Raw genomic sequence first — 17888 nt, 5'->3', positions numbered from 1 at the left:
ATCCAGACCTATTAGCTGCCATAAAAGACAGGGACAGAAAATATTTCGAATACCAAAAGTGTAAAACCGAAGTAAATAAACAACCCAATAATAATAACCTCAAATCACTCCTTTCAACGCTCAAAAAGCAATGCAATAAATTAAGAAATAAAACAAACAACCTGACTAAATCCTTAAAAAAAAATTATATCAATGACAAAATAGAGGAAAACACAAATAAGCCACGTGAGCTCTGGAAAATTCTCAACAACCAGCTTCCTGGATGCAGCCAGAAACTTAAAACCAGACTCACCAACATCAACATCAAGGAGGGTGACGCCCTCATTACAGACAAAATAGAGGTAGCAAGCAGACTTAACATCTTTTTCACCAACATAGCCACAACTCTTGTAAACAAGCTATCACAACATTCTGGTCGCTTTGGTGTAGAACACATTAAAGCCTTCTACAGAAAGCTAGGAGTAGTCAACAACAATTTCAAATTAGAAATGGTCTCAGCTAACGAGGTGCTTAATAAATTGAGCGCGCTCCACCCAAACAAGGCCACCGGCCTTGACAATATCCCCTCCAGATTCCTCATGGAGTCTGCCACCACCATTGTCCCAATAATCACTCATATAATAAACCTCTCAATCAAACAAGGCCAAGTACCCAAGGATTTCAAGATAGCAAGAGTAACCCCCCTTTATAAAAAAGGAAGCAAATTAGAACCTGGTAACTACCGACCTGTTTCTATTCTCAGTTCCATTTCGAAAGTAATGGAGAAAATAGTTTATGAACAGGTTGATAGATACCTTGCTACTAATAAACTAATGTACAAATTCCAATCCGGCTTCAGAACTAACCACTCCACTTACACATGCCTTCTCTATCTGACCGACCAGATCAAACATGAGGTGGACGCGGGAAAATACTGCGGCATGGTCATGCTGGACATTCAGAAGGCCTTTGACACCGTTAACCACGCTATACTGTTGGATAAGCTCCGAGCAATCGGATTCGACGAAACCTCATCAAGCTGGATGCAATCTTATTTGGAGGGGAGGAAACAGGTGGTAGAGGTGAACGGCACCATGTCCCCTCCCCTCTCAGTAAGCTGTGGAGTCCCCCAAGGCAGTATTCTAGGACCTTTACTGTTCCTAATATACGTAAATGACATGCCATCAGCATGCCACTGTGAATTGTTCCTGTTTGCGGATGACTCGGCCCTGCTGGTATCCGGCAAGGACAAGTCACAGGTGGAACAAATCCTCAGTGCTGAACTCCTCAATATTTGCACCTGGCTCGCTGACAAAAAGCTATCCATACACTTAGGTAAAACGGAATCCTTCCTATTTGGGTCCCATATCAAACTTAAGAAGGTCAGTGACTTCACTATAAAAGTGGGTGACATTGTTATCACCAGGAAGGATGAGATCACCTACCTAGGTTCCATTCTAGAGGCTAATCTTTCCTGTGATAAAATGGCAGCCAAGGTGATCAAAAAGGTCAACCAAAGAACGAGATTCCTCTACAGAATCTCCTCTCTGGTCAACAAAAACACCTTGAGGATTCTGGCGGGAACTCTCATTCAACCCTTCTTCGATTACGCTTGCACCTCCTGGTACCCCAGCACCTCCAAAACCCTCAAATCTAGACTCCAAACATCCCAGAATAAGCTAATCCGGTTACTTTTAGACCTCCACCCCAGATCACACCTCAATCCAACCCACTTCTCCAAAGTGGGCTGGCTCAGGGTGGAGGACAGAGTAAAACAACTTGCACTGAGCCTAGTCTATAAAATCCGCTACACCTCCTTGATCCCGAAGTACATGTTAAACTACTTCCTTAACGTAAATGACCGCCATAACCACAACACCAGGGGGAGCTCCACAAACCACGTTAAACCCAGATTTCGATCTAACAAAGGTCTTAACTCATTCTCTTTCTATGCCACATCAATGTGGAATGCACTCCCAACAGGTATAAAAGTAAGTGCATCTCTATATTCCTTCAAAACCGCTCTAAAACAACACCTCCAGGCAACTTCAACACTTTACTAATACCCTCCTCCATTCACATCCCATCTCCCCGGATTATAAACAACTCAAATGTACTTCTAATGTATATACTTGTTCTTATGCTATGTGAACTCACTATGTTCTCTGCTGGCTGTACATATCCTATTGTAAGACCTACACTGTTTCAATGTCCACATTTCTCTGTTGATGCAATTGTTGATGACTGAAGTTCTGATATCAACCAAAGCTCCCCACCCACCCCCCGGATTGTAAATAATGTAAATAATTCAATGTACATACTATGATGATTAACTTGTGTGATGACTGTATTATGTTGATAGTATATATTTGTACCATGAATTGATTAACGTGGACCCCGACTTAAACAAGTTGAAAAACTTATTCGGGTGTTACCATTTAGTGGTCAATTGTACGGAATATGTACTGTACTGTGCAATCTACTAATAAAAGTATCAATCAATCAATCAAACTATGATGTCCTTGTCTGGTTGTCAAGAACTCTGGAGTTTAGCTCACTTGGTCTTATTAGATTGAAACTATGCACCACATAGACGCATACTGTACAGTATGTGTCCGCCACTCAAATATGTCTGCGTGCAACATAACCACAAATAGAAATTCCTATTGTTACAGTCCTGATCTTAAGTCAGGAAACGTGCCAAAATAAAAATCAGCGCTAGTCTTTTCAGCAAGTGGTGTACATCTGATAATATGGAATGAAATGAGTACATTTAAAAAGTACTTATACCCCGTGAATGCATGGGTTCTTTCCGGGTACTTCGGCTTCCTCCAGTGGTCGGCTACCCAAAATGTTGAAGTAGCCATATTAGACCAAAAATAAAAATCTCCCTGGAACCACAAAAAATTAAAAGCCTTATATAAGTGTTTTAATGAAGACAACACATGCGGTCGCTGAGGCAAAAACTCGGACATGGGAGGAGTTCGGGGAAGCCATGGAAAACGACTTCCGGATGGCTTCGAAGCGATTCTGGACCACTGTCCGCAGCCTCAGGAAGGGGAAGCAGTGCACTATCAACACCGTGTATGGTGCGGATGGTGTTCTGCTGACCTCGACTGCAGATGTTGTGGATAGGTGGAAGGAATACTTCGAAGACCTCCTCAATCCCACCAACACGTCTTCCTATGAGGAAGCAGTGCCTGGGGAATCTGTGGTGGACTCTCCTATTTCTGGGGCTGAGGTCGCTATGGTAGTTAAAAAGCTCCTCGGTGGCAAGGCCCCAGGGGTGGATGAGGTTCGCCCGGAGTTCCTTAAGGTTCTGGATGCTGTGAGGCTCCCTTGGTTGACAAGACTCTGCAGCATCGCGTGGACATCGGGAGCGGTACCTCTGGATTGGCAGACGGGGGTGGTGGTTCCTCTCTTTAAGAAGGGGGACCGGAGGGTGTGTTACAACTATCGTGGGATCACACTCCTCAGCCTTCCCGGTAAGGTTTATTCAGGTGTACTGGAGAGGAAGCTACGCCGGATAGTCGAACCTCGGATTCAGGAGGAACAGTGTGGTTTTCGTCCTGGTCGTGGAACTGTGGACCAGCTCTATACTCTCCGCAGGGTTCTTGAGGGTGCATGGGAGTTTGCCCAACCAGTCTACATGTGCTTTGTGGACTTGGAGAAGGCATTCGACCTTGTCCCTCGGGAAGTCCTGTGGGGAGTGCTCAGAGAGTATGGGGTATCGGACTGTCTTATTGTGGCGGTCCGCTCCCTGTACGATCAGTGCCAGAGCTTGGTCCGCATTGCCGGCAGTAAGTCGAACACATTTCCAGTGAGGGTTGGACTCCACCAAGGCTGTCCTTTGTCACCGATTCTGTTCATAACTTTTATGGACAGAATTTCTAGGCGCAGTCAAAGCGTTGAGGGGTTCCGGTTTGGTGACCGCAGGATTAGGTCTCTGCTTTTTGCAGATGATGTGGTCCTGATGGCTTCATCTGACCGGGATCTTCAGCTCTCACTGGATCGGTTCGCAGCCGAGTGTGAAGCGACCGGAATGAGAATCAGCACCTCCAAGTCCGAGTCCATGGTTCTCGCCCGGAAAAGGGTGGAATGCCATCTCCGGGTTGGGGAGGAGACCCTGCCCCAAGTGGAGGAGTTCAAGTACCTAGGAGTCTTGTTCACGAGTAGGGGAAGAGTGGATCGTCAGATCGACAGGCGGATCGGTGCGGCGTATTCAGTAATGCGGACATTGTATCGATCCGTTGTGGTGAAGAAGGAGCTGAGCCGGAAGGCAAAGCTCTCAATTTACCGGTCGATCTACGTTCCCATCCTCACCTATGGTCATGAGCTTTGGGTCATGACCGAAAGAATAAGATCACGGGTACAAGCGGCCGAAATGAGTTTCCTCCGCCGTGTGGCGGGGCTCTCCCTTAGAGATAGGGTGAGAAGCTCTGCCATCCGGGAGGAACTCAAAGTAAAGCCGCTGCTCCTTCATATCGAGAGGAGCCAGATGAGGTGGTTCGGGCATCTGGTCAGGATGCCACCCGAACGCCTCCCTAGGGAGGTGTTTAGGGCACGTCCAACCGGTAGGAGGCCACGGGGAAGACCCAGGACACGTTGGGAAGACTATGTCTACCGGCTGGCCTGGGAACGCCTCGGGATCCCCCGGGAAGAGCTAGACGAAGTGGCTGGGGAGAGGGAAGTCTGGGTTTCCCTGCTTAGGCTGTTGCCCCCGCGACCCGACCTCGGATAAGCGGAAGAAGATGGATGGATGGATGGATGGAACACATGATGTTGATTATCTATATTAACTGTATTAGCCTACTATCAAAGGTTGATGCAAATCTTCGTTGATAGAAATGTTGTATTTTAATTTTTATTCTACACATTTTTGCAACATTGGAAATCCTTAGTAAAATGGATGTTATGTAGGGCGGCAGGAATCAGTTCAATAAGTTTATTGAATCTCATGAAATGCTGGGGTGTGTATGCTACTATAAGTGAATAGTGCAAGACGATGTGTAGTATTAGCAATGTGAATGTCACCAGTGGGTGTTGTACGTGCGTGTTGGATGAATCTTTCAGAAGTCCAGAGGGGCAAGACAAGAAGACAGTCTGTGGGCAAGCGAGAGGTCTGGGGCTTGAGAGAGGCGACGATGTCCGTGTCCAAGCGACGGTCGAGGGACGAGGGAAGCAGTCCGGAGTCTGTAGGTGAGTCGAGGCGCACAGCTCAATCACAGGATACAGAGGGATCACTGTGGGGTACACAGAGGACATAAGACACGGGCAGAGGGAAAGCACAGAGAGAGAGCAGGTACGAGGAGGGAAGCCAGAGACGGGATGCTAACTACGGGGAGTGAACTATGTTCCGGCATTGGATCTTTTGGTCCGCTGGTTTTATGCCGTCTGCACTCATTATATCCCAAGTGCGCTGATTGATGATTACCTGCAACAGTGCAGGCGCGTGGTCGCGATGCGTGAAGAGCAAGCCGGCTGCGCTTGCTGCAGATGGCATGAGGGATTGCGTATGCGCCGTGACAATGGAGGCTTCTCACAGGATGTGATAAGTTCTGAAAATTACTGGCTTAGAATGGCCAACGGTATAGATGTCTGTGTCTATTTTAAATGAAAGGGCAGGCTAACTTCTTCTAACGGATTTAATACAATCTTTGCGAGCTATGTAATGCTTGCTGTGGTCTGGAACAACATGGCACACAAACAACGTAATAGCAGGCAATATTACATACAGATCACGTATCATGAGACATGCATATATAATTAAATACACATAAGTAAAGGAAAATACATGAGCTCAAATATACCTACAAATTAGGCATAATGACGCAATATTAGCTATACAGCTAGCCTATTTATCATGTTAGCACACTTTAGCTTGCTGTCATGCATTGACCAAATATGCCTGATTAGCACTCCAACAAGTCAATAACATCAACAAAGCTTACATTGGTGCATTCACACACAGCATTAAAAGTTTGGTGGACAAAAAGGGACAAAGAAGAAGTGGCATAAAATGCGTCTTTCTGTGGCCGCATCGGAGAAAGTTGTACTTGTAAACAAACTACGGTGATTTCAAGGATCGCTGAAATTAGTAGGATAAAACGTCGCCTGCCAAATCCTCTCATCAATGAAGTATGTATTAAAGTTAAAGTACCCATGATTGTCACACACACACTAGGTGTGGCGAAAATATTCTCTGAATTTGATCCTTCACCCTTGATCGTCCCCTAAAAGGTGAGGGGAGTAGTGAGCAGCAGCGGTGGCTGCGCTCGTTAATTATTTTTTGTGAATTCACCCCCAATCCCAACCCTTGATGCTGAGTCTGAAGTAGCGAGGTAATGGGTCCCATTTTTATAGTCTTTGGTATGACTGACCTCACGACCTACCGATATCCGGGCGGACACTCTATCCACTAGTATAACATAAACAGTGGGATTTCTAACAATTAAGAAGGTATGTGTCATGTTTGTCCTTCGACAGAAACCATAGTTAAACAAAACATTTTTTTTTTTTTTCATCTTTTTCCATTTTCACACGTCTTTGAAAAAGCTCCAGGGCGCCACTCGGGCAGTGCTAAAGCCTATCCGCGGGTTGCTGACCCCCGGGATAGGCTGATAGACATTACTAAATTGTGGCTAGTGTGAGAATGTGAATGTGAATGTGAATGCTGTCCATCTGTGTTGGCCCTGCGATGAGGTGGCGACTTGTTCTGCCTTCCGCCCGAATGCAGCTGGCATAGGCTGCAGCACCCCTGCAACCTCAAGAGGAACAATCGGTAGAAAATGGATGGATGGATGGAACTTTTGTTTTAATCCAGGAGGAACAAACACAAACATTGCAACAAAGGCTTTGGAATTTTCCATGATTTTTAAATACAAAACGCTGCATTTTACTTTCTGATCACCAGATGTCAGCATAGCAATATTTGACAGTGTATGGCTGTCCAGGTGCACCTTCCCGCTTTTTCAAGTATGCTCTTTAAACCAAATCAGATATGGCCATGGTTACTGAGCGTCCCAACACAGTTTTTAATCAGATGCATGCTCCTTCCGAAACTGCATTGGACCATCTGCAGATTGATGCCTGGCAGCCCTTACGTCACGACTGCGTCAGCACACCGATGAGCTCAGCACATTAGGGAGGGAGGGGTGAGCGTGTGGGTGAGGATGAGAGAGGGTGGGGTGTGGGTGAGGATGAGGGAGGGTGGGGTGTGGGTGTCGCCACCTCTGTGCAAAAACACGCACTCACACAGAGGCAAAGCAGTAGTGGAGAGAGACCAAACAACCTTCTCCATCCTCGGGTACTTCCAGCTTCCAGCATCCATCCTCTTCTTCCTCATCATTAGTGGAATCCAACGTCTGTAACTTCGGAGCCATTAGAACATCAGACAGCATCCATGGCTCCAACGATGCTGGAGGACGGAGCCCAGCCCGGTGAGTCTGGAATCTTTTGCTGCCCAGAGTTATCATGAATTCATCTCATGTAGCAGATTTTCTTTGTACTTCAAAATGGCTGCTGTGTTTGAGTCAAGCTCCCTTGTTATGTTTTGTGTTTTTCATAAAGCCTATTGTACTATTGGCAAGAACATCTTTATTGCTGTATTTCGCTGGCTTTATTTTTGGTATCTGCTTGTGAGTTTTCTTATCCTAGCCCTCACACTGCCTGTTGTCACCCACAAAATATCCAAGTAGTCTTCTGTAGATGCCTGCTTGTCATGTCATAGATGCCATATTAGTGAGTTGATGTTGTTGTCCGCAGTAACAACTAAGCTACACACACTAGGGCGGGGCAGCTGATCAACGCTCATTAATACCTGTTGTCCATTAAATAAATGTTACGTTTACATTACACATATTTTCAAAAAGAGCGCTGTTTCTTTCTCTCCTAGTTTGGCTCTTTTTGGCTGAAGAAAAGCAGGAAAAAAGACCTGCACACATACTTTATAGCCCTCATTGCAATGGAGCCGTCAGGCCTGCAAGGCGTTAAACTGTTGAGTCACACTTGGACACAAAAGCTACAGCATTCTGGTCCCCGGTGGATAATCCGAGCGAAGTACCGTGGACAAAAATGAAAGTGTATCTGATCAGAATAATGATGTTAAACATCCAAATAGTGCCCTGAGTGGCACAGCATCAATACTAAAAACAGCATCAATCCCCTGTTGGGTGTTTCATAACATACCGTTTGCTCTTTTGCTATGGGGTAAAAAGTCCCAAAACACACTTAGACTTCGACAAACTTTATTGATTTACAAGAGACATTTTTGCACACAGTAACTCAGTTTACAAAGTATGGAATGGGTAAGGATGGAAGGGATAATGCAGGTATTAAGTAGACTACAAATTTACCATAGTAGCAAGATAAAATATAACATATACTGTATGTAATATTCAAAGTATATAATACATACTGATATATCATTATATTATATTTGTATATAACATATAAAATATATAACAAATCCAATGTAACAGCTGCAACAAAAACAAAAAACAACAACAAAAAAAAGCGCAGAATAAAATAGAGAGTAGATCCAGCAGAACATAGACATTAGGTCCTGTCATGGCATTTTTCTTTTGAATTACTGAACCTCCTTAGGAGTGTCTTGTTGGATTTAATCCTGCACAAGACCGCACAATGATGTTGCACGCAGTTGGGGAAGAACACAGGGGGAGTATTAAAAATACTGACATTTTTCAAGAGAATTGAATGATTTTAGAAAAGCAACAAAGAAACCAGTATTTCTATCACAATGTTAATGTCATGTCTGTTTGATTATGTTTTGTTTTTTGGACACTCAGTTTCGGTTTTTGCACTTCCTGGTTTGTTTTGTTACCATGACAACTCATTAGTTTTCACCTTGTCCTCATGTCACGCCCCTGTCCTCATATCTCACACCTGTTTCACTAATTACCACAGTATTATTTAAGCCTGTCTGTTTCTGTTGTTCATCCTGGCAACATCACCTCCTGCACCCATGATATCCATGCTGCTTTTTCTCATACCCTTTCTCATCGCAGTAAGTGTTTTTGTTTTAGTTGTTCATAGTTCTGCCATTGTGCAAGTTTTAGTTTATGTCCGTAGGTTATGCCATATTGCAAGTGTTTGTTTCCATAGCCATGTTTAGTACCTCCATTGTGAGCGCCTTTTGTTTGTCTTTTTGTAGTTTGTTAGTAAAAATAAATCATGTACTCACATTCACGTCTTGCCCGTGCCAACTTTCCTTTACCTCGGGGAAACAATCCAAGCCCAAGTCCCAGTCTTGACGGTTAACATATTGAATGCAACAATACAGTGTGACAGCTTCATACCTTTTTCAAATGTTTAACTTTTTCTGCACTAATCAATGTTAACAAAAACTGCTCATTATGGGGATATCAAGAAAAAGCAAATACTTCACTTACAGTGAAAATGTTTTCTAAATACTTTCCCATCGCATCTAATTTTGTTTATGAAATTGAAAACCATACTTTTTATTTGTATAAGAATCCCATGCGCCTATGTTTTCCAGGAAGCAGCTGTTACATTGTCAAATTCCTCATTAATTTCTTTCAGTTATAGCTGCTTTGTAATGTTGTTTCGCACTAAGATCCCACCCACCGTAGTTAGAGTTAAAGTACCACTGATAGTCACATACACACTAGGTGTGGTGAAATTAACCTCTGCATTTGGCCCATCCCCTGGCTCCACCCCCTGGGAGGTGAGGGGAGAAGTGAGCAGCAGCAGTGCCCGCGCCGGGAATCACTTTGGTGAAATAACCCCCAATTCCAACTCTTGATGCTGAGTGCCAAACAGGGAGGCAATGTGTCCCATTTTTATAGTTTTTGGTATGACTCGGCCGTGGTTTGAATTGACGACCTACCGATCTCAGGGTGGACACTCTAACCACAAGGCCACTGAGCAGGTTTTGTTAACTGTGCTTTGTTATTGACAGATGGCAGACACTAGCACCTGTTAACTATCGTACACCCACACTACTTCTTGGTGGGGAAGAGAAGCGACACCCCTCTCTATATCCTGTGTTTGTATTTTATTCTCCATTAAGCAAGAATAATGATGCCACTTTTACAGTAATAACATGACGTTGGCAACATACTGACAGAAACGAAGGCATGTTCTTGGCACACTCAGGAAAAACACTAACTTGTGCACTTAAACTGAGAGGAAAGACTCGCAACAGCCTCCTCAAAGGCTTCCATACCCTGTATTGAGGCAAGTGCCCACAGGGCTGAGCAAAGTGCACCAACAGTGTTACACACCAAGCTAAGAAGAGACTCACAGTACCCTCATTTTTTAGGTTCCCGCTTTGTATTTGATCAAGAATTTAGCAAATTTTAAGATTTTTATTTGAGAAAATGTTAATAAAATGGTTGAAAACAAACGGAAAAAACATTTTTAACAATTATTTCTTTAATATTTAGTTAATGTTATCATTATTGTTTTGTCATCATAAGTGAAGCTCTGCCTCACCTGCCCTCCCCTAACCACAACAATATAACAAAATATAAGAACCATCCATCCATTTTCTACCGCTGTCGCTCTCGGGTCACGGGGGTGGATGCAACCTATCCTAGCTGCCCCCACCTCATCGCAGACAAAATATAATAATATCAACAGAATAATTTGTTATTTGCAATTTAGCATTCGCTTCCCCACTAATTTACAGCTTTTTGATTAAAACTTACAAATATTTTTTCGGCAAGCCAATAACAGTGATCTACTTCATTCCCTTTAATTAGATACAATTGTAAAATTATATTGGCTCTCAATCAAATTATTTGGATTTCTGCGCATAAAACCCTCCTTTTTTGTAAAGAGTCTAACTTATGAATATTAGCTGTCAAAAATAGAATTAACACATGTATTAATCACAAACAAATTATTTCATTAATCATGGTGTATATGCAGATTAATCACGCAATATATTTTGACCGTCCATGCTCCTTTACTTTAAACATGGATGCTTGCCTGAAAGGTGGCGCCGGTTGTTACACGGTCAGTTATACATACAATGTATACATCAGTTTGAGACTTTGACCGGTGTTCTCGCTGGCAAATTATATGTAAAAATGCACCCTGACTGGACTTTAGATACAACTGCAGAAGGGTTTGAGCAAATAAATGACCTGCATTCAAGTAGAGCATTTAAAACATTTTCCATTTGACATTTTGACACTAAAACTGCATTTGTGTCCAAATATTATGTTCTTTTTTATAAAGTTGCTTTGAAATATGCGAGGGAGTAAATACCTGTTGAAAATGTAGACTATTCAATATTCAAGAGTGTGCTCAATCTGATGAAAAATTATCTTTTGACAGCACTAATGAAAATGTTAGAATCATACATATATAGTTGAACAACGCAACAATTTTTTAAAACATTTTTTAACAACGCAACAAAAAAATGTATATTTATGAAAATTAAACACACATGGAAACTGAAAATATTGTTCTCTTCATGCTTGTCTTGATTCGACACGACGCTACTCTATTATTGATAATATTGATATTTGTATAAATCCCTGTACCTCTAACACACAGGACTTGAATGGCACCATAGACAGAAATCCCAATTCGACAATAAATACGTCAATAATGAAAAAAGCAAAATTAGTCCTGGAAAAAAAATACTCCATATTCTCTACAACTCGCTAGTGTTAGTATATTTGAATGTAGAGATACAGTATATGAAAATAACTACAAAGTACACTTTATTCTCTAATAGTTTTTATTGTATTATTCTAGAGGTCGGTTAGAATAATACATTACATTTGCTCTCGAGAAACTTTAAACACTATTTATTTGATTCAAAATAATTCAAATTCAATGACTTGGTGAATTTGCAAAAAGCGGAAATGATACACAAAGCAAAGTATAACCTTGTACCCAAAAATGTGCAAAAATTCTTCAGAACAAAAAAAAAGAGAAATATAACCTTAGAGAAAAATGTAACTTAAAACATTTGCTTGCACGTAAAACACTTAATACCTTAAGTATGTCACTATGTGGAATTAAATTATGTAATGGATTAAGCAAATAAATCAAACTAACTTACGAATATGATCCAAGCAAATGTTTACATAGCACAAAGAACAAGAATACTGCCAAACATTTTAAACTTTCTTAAACAATCAGCTAATCTTGTTTATTTTATTATGTGAATTACAGCTTAACTATTTATTGAGAAGGTTGCTATCTATTATGTATGGATTTAAATTGTGTACTATTTGAGAACAGGAAGTGAATAAGTGGGTTAGTAATTGCTATTAAATGGAAAATGGACATGTTGTAATGCAAAACTGTAATTATGCGATGTATCATATTGAACCTGTATGCATGTTCAAAATAAACTTAAACCAAAACCCACCTTTGGACAGGTAAAGGTTTCACAGTGTCCTGTGAAACTACTGAAATACATGACCAGCCACCTTACTTAGCCTTAAATAATTGCTGCTGGACAGTCAAATCAGTCCCACATTCCAATTCACTTGGATTTGATTTTGTATTGTATATGTTTTACTTTGTTATCCTTTAACTGTTACTTTTACTGCATTGTATGGAATGGTTTTATGTATTTTGTGTGGGGCTCCATTGTTCATTGCAATTATTACCCCTTCTGTGCTGTTCTACAGTCACGGTCCCAGCAGGTGTTGCAGTGGTGAGCGTCTTCGGACTTGTCTTCACCGCTTCGGCCTTTGCATGGATCTGCTGCCAGCGCAAAAACACCAAAAGCCAAAAGACACCCCCGTACAAGTTTGTGCACATGCTCAAAGGGGTGGACATCTACCCCGAGAGCCTCAGCAGCAAGAAAAAGTTTGCTGCATCTGCCGCCGCGCTGGCCAAAGAAGCTAGCAAAACGGACGTGAATGGAAACCTGCCGCCAAGCCCCAAGCTGAGCCCAGACGGGTCCAGGGCGGACCTCCATCTGGACCTGGAGAAACGAGACCTAAACGGCAACTTCACCACCAAACCCTTCCACCACCACAAGGTGCGCAGCTCCCCTGACCTGGAGCTGCCCTCACCACACACCGGTTTCACTCAGCCTGGTGTGACTGACCGCCGGGACCCCCTTTCGCCGTCCAGCACCCTCACCAGCCAGGCACCTACTCCGTCTGTGGACAAGTCCCAGGTGGAGGACCGGGAGGGAAGACTTGGGACTCTCCACTTTGCCTTGGAGTACCAACCAGAGAAGAAGGCCTTCATTGTCCATATTAAGGTATCTTCAAGTCCATTCTCCTACTTTTTGTACAAAATAAATTGCCTGACTGATTGATTTTCAATCCAGGAAGCCCATGGCCTGAGTCCGACTGATGAGCAGTCGCTGACCTCTGACCCTTACATCAAGCTGACGCTGCTGCCGGAGAAGAAGCACCGGGTGAAGACCAGAGTCCTGAGGAAAACGCTGGACCCAATGTTTGATGAGACATTCAGCTTCTACGGGATCCCGCTGGCCAGGGTGTCGGAACTGGCCCTCCAATTCATGGTGCTGAGCTTTGACAGATTTTCCCGGGACGAAGTCATCGGCGAGACGCTGGTGCCACTATCAGGAATCGACCTGTCTGAGGGCCGCGTGCTGATGAGCCGGGAAATCATCAAGAGAAATATCAAGGTGAGCACCAGGGCAAGTATTTCTCTGTCATTCTACTCCCATCCACGAGGGGGCATACTTTGGGACCATACAGGGGTGTCCAAAGTGAGGCCTTAGGACCATTTTTCAGACCGCAACTTGTATTTTTGTTATCTCTCAGAATATAGTAAAGAAAAAAGGAAATCATTATTTACACAGTATATATTATTAGATCATTTACTAACACACTACTGTATTTGCTTAGTCACAAGACTAAGATGTGGATGTTTTGTCAGACCTACATTGGATTGGTTTTAGCATATTTGATGCACAAAATGTCTCAAACTGACCCCTACTGCATTATGATAATATAGCACAGCCATCAGCTCTTTTCAATACATTATCAAAGCCATGATTCTCAACTATCCTGCTGTGGCATGTTTGTGTGGAAATTATCCTATTCCAGCAAAATGACCAGAAAATGTACCTTTGTTAATCTATTTATTCTAACGATGTGATAGGCAGAACAATGATGACATGCTCTTCCATTAGAAAGTGCATAACTAACCAGGGCGTATACTTTCTAAAGCACTTTTGTTCGGTGGTGTGCTGTGAAATATGTACCTTGTGCATTGGAAACACTCCACTAAAGTGCACTTCCAGAGTGCAAGGGAATAGGAGACTACATATTATAATCCCAAGGGTGTATTGAATTGACAGAGTGATACCTCCGTTGATCAGTGGTCGGCTGGTCGGTACGGTTTAGTTCCAGTATGATGTTTATCGAACCACAAACTGCCCATAGATTCTGTTTAGCTCCTAAACGTGCCGTGCTATAAGGAATATTTGTAATTAGAGAGTACAAGCAGTGTCAGAAGGGAATATGAGCTGTATTATGTTTAAAGCTTCTGATATGATCCAAGGCTTCAGGGAGAACTTCGAAATGTGTCTGGTGGAATAGCTCTGTGCTTCTAAGTCAGTGGTTGGCAAAAAAAATGTCACCAAGTACCACCTCAGAAAACACTTGGCTCTCCAAGTACCACCAACATGACTAACATTAGAATACAGTGGTGTAGTAGGCCTAAATATTCACTACAAACAAGGCAGTGGTGTTTACCGTATTTTTCGGAGTATAAGTCGCTCCGGAATATAAGTCGCAACTGCCGAAAATGCATAACAAAGAAGGAAAAAAACATGTATAAGTCGCACTGCAGTGTAAGTCGCACTTTTGGGGAAATTTATTTGATAAAACCCAACACCAAGAATAGACATTTGAAAGGCAATTTAAAAGAAATAAAGAATAGTGAACAACAGGTTGAATAGGTTTACGTTATATGACGCATAAATAACCAACTGAGAAGATGCCTGGTATGTTAACGTAACATATTATGGTAAGAGTCATTCAAATAACTATAACATATAGAACATGCTATACATTTACCAAACAATCTGTCACTCCTAATTGCTAAATCCGATGAAATCTATAGTCTCTTACGTGAATGAGCTATATAATATTATTTGATATTTTATGGTAATGTGTTTAATAATTTCACACATAAGTTGCTCCTGATTATAAGTCGCACCCCCGGCCAAACTATGAAAAAACCTGCGACTTATAGTCCGAAAAATACAGTATTACACACAGTTTGAACAGTAACACTGTGCTTGAATATTTAATTAAGTGATTCATTGGGGTACCACTAGCTGGAGCCACAGTTTGAGAAACTCTGCTGTGAGTCTTATCTTGTTGTCCACACAGACGTCCTCTGGCCGAGGCGAACTGCTCCTCTCCTTGTGCTACCAGTCCACCACCAACACTCTGACTGTGGTCGTCCTCAAGGCCCGTCACCTGCCCAAGACTGACAACAACGGACCCACAGGTGCGTTCGCTGTGACTTTGTAGCCTTGAATGAAAAAGATCCAACTGGGGTTCATTGGTGTAGAACGGGGGATGCTGGGTTGCCGTAGTAACACCAGCAGTGCAGTGCTGTAATCAAATCGGGTTGAGGTCGAGAGCACTCACGTGACACACACACGCACACATATGCACACACACACACACAGACACACACACACAGATCATTAGGAACATCCATGTGTGTCCTATTGATCGCTGTATTGATCCTCTTTAAGAATCGCTTAAGTCTGCAAGCGCTGCAGGACAAACACCATTTTATTGATTCCCTGACGTCCTTCTTGTCCTGCTCCTTCCGTCATAGATCCGTACGTAAAAGTCAACCTTTACCACGGAAAGAAACGGGTGTGTAAAAAGAAGACCCACGTGAAGAAGTACGCCCCCAACCCCGTCTTCAACGAGCCCTTCACCTTTGAGTTGCCCTCCGATGAGGGGTTGAGAGACACCAGCGTGGAGCTGCTGCTGATGGACTCTGATGAGGGCAAATCCCGCCGCCTGAAGCCGGTCCTCGGGCGCCTGGCGATGGGTACGTCAGCAGCAGGTACTGCTGGCGAGCACTGGCGGGAGATCTGCGAGCACCCACGCCGCCAGATCGCCAAGTGGCACGCCATGTCGGAGGATTAACATGCCAGATGTTCCATCTGGCACAACCAATAGTGCAACCGAATGAAGGTGGGCGGGATTTAGCGTCCTGCTTAGCCTGTACACATTGGACGTAAAGGCTGGGGGAGGAGACTGAAATGATGTCATCAGTCAATCAATCAATAAATCACTCATCTTTGAAGTTATAGGTGTAAAGGGTGGAGGTGTGTCCATCATAGCCATAGGAGCCCAAAGACTGTCGCCAACATCAGCTGGTTATCACTCACCTGGCAGGTCGTCATGGTAACCGTGTGCTTCTCTTTCTTCCTCTTAAATCGAAAGCCGTTAAGAAAATGTGCATTATTTGCATTTATTTGACAAGACCGGAAAAATATGTAGATTTGATTGATTTATTATTTTCTACTCTTCTGGGTGGACTTGTTGAACGTGTTTTGTAAGTATATTTGGTATTCATATAGAGTTAAGACGTGAACCTAAATTTGAGCGAGGATTGCAGCAGACCATGCATTTTTTGTTTAGAGAACGTGCAAAGGATTGCGTGTGTGCGTGCGTGTGTATGTGTACAATGTTTACTCTGTGTTGTGTCCCTCTACTGTGAGCACAAAGACAGCCGAAATGGTCGTGTAAGTACCCGCAAATTAAATACTGCAAGAGAAGAGAACCTGTTTGTCTTTATTTCTCTAAAAAGCGCCATTTATATTCCAAATAATGTTCTCCCTGTTGGTCTTGAAATGAGAACATTCTTGGTTTCCACAAGATAACCAGTGAAGGCAGACCAACACAACATGAATAATAAATAAAAGAACCCTGCGGGGATGACATCATCACATGCTGTCTGCGGAGATGATGGATGAAGTCACCATCACTGAATTCAATGTTGACTCCGTGTTTCCAGTGCGTTGACTTTGACTGTAATTGACAAACATTGCACAGCAGCAGTTCTTCATGCATTGCCATTAAAGGGACTTTAATACGTTTCGAGCCGTATTCAGTTTGTCTGTGCGCTCCAACGGCAAAGCGTTGAACTTGTTTGTCTGCAAAAAGTCCTCCAGACCTACGGAGGGGATGAGTCATCATGGAAGTGGCAGACAATTTAAAGCATCCCCACACTCACATTGCACAGGCGCCCCTGACCCTCAATTTTCACAGCGGCGTCCGCCATCCATCCAGGCGCTGTGGCACAGGCCCACAATGCACTAATTAACTGGATTTAATGGAAACTTATATGTCAGCTGTGTGAGTGCAGGAAGAAATGGATTATCGGCTTGGGAATGAGTCTGGCACTGCTTAATGATAGCCAGTAAAAGAGGTTGGAAGCTCCTGGAAGCTGAAGAAATGAGCGTGTGTTTGCAGACATTAGAAGATTTTTGTACATTTGTTACATATCTTTGAAAATGAGCGATAGTGGTTTGTTTTTATTGGTCTATGGCGCATAACTCTCAACCCTTCTGTGTTCCCCGGGGAAACTTCCCTATTTTCCCAGTCTTCTTGTTCTCGCATTTGTAATGTCCATGTGAAAAAAAATCCTCTCCTTTGCAGTTGGCGGCCAGAGCAGGACACCCTGTATAAAACACTCAATAAACATACAGTAAAAAGTTAGACCTTCAAAATAAAAGCACTGCAGTAAAACACGGTGGAGGTTGCACGCACAATAGGAGGGTAGCATATGACGTCATATCCGTTTTTCTTCTTTGCGGCTTTATTAACATGATGGGCAAGCGGCTTGAGTGTTGCAGTAAAATAAGTGAGAGTAGAGTTTGAGCAGAAAATTTTGTATTGCTGTTCTGTTCTTGGGTGTTGCTGTCATTCAAATAGAAA

The 17888-nt window shown here is 43.0% G+C and overlaps 1 protein-coding gene across 1 annotated transcript; it reads left to right on the top strand.

The window, feature by feature from the left end:
• The first annotated feature begins 7209 nt into the window (after positions 1 to 7209).
• syt4 (synaptotagmin IV) lies at positions 7210 to 16731 on the top strand. Its single transcript, XM_061912508.1, has 5 exons — positions 7210 to 7418; positions 12618 to 13201; positions 13271 to 13594; positions 15312 to 15432; positions 15772 to 16731. The coding sequence occupies exons 1-5, from the start codon at positions 7382 to 7384 to the stop codon at positions 16089 to 16091; spliced, it is 1386 nt and encodes a 461-aa protein (XP_061768492.1). The 5' UTR covers positions 7210 to 7381; the 3' UTR covers positions 16092 to 16731.
• The last annotated feature ends 1157 nt before the right edge of the window (positions 16732 to 17888 follow it).

Source organism: Nerophis ophidion, linkage group LG10 (genome assembly GCF_033978795.1).
Source record: "Nerophis ophidion isolate RoL-2023_Sa linkage group LG10, RoL_Noph_v1.0, whole genome shotgun sequence".
NCBI classification, from domain to species: Eukaryota; Metazoa; Chordata; class Actinopteri; order Syngnathiformes; family Syngnathidae; genus Nerophis; species Nerophis ophidion.
This window is presented reverse-complemented; position numbering and strand designations above follow the sequence as displayed.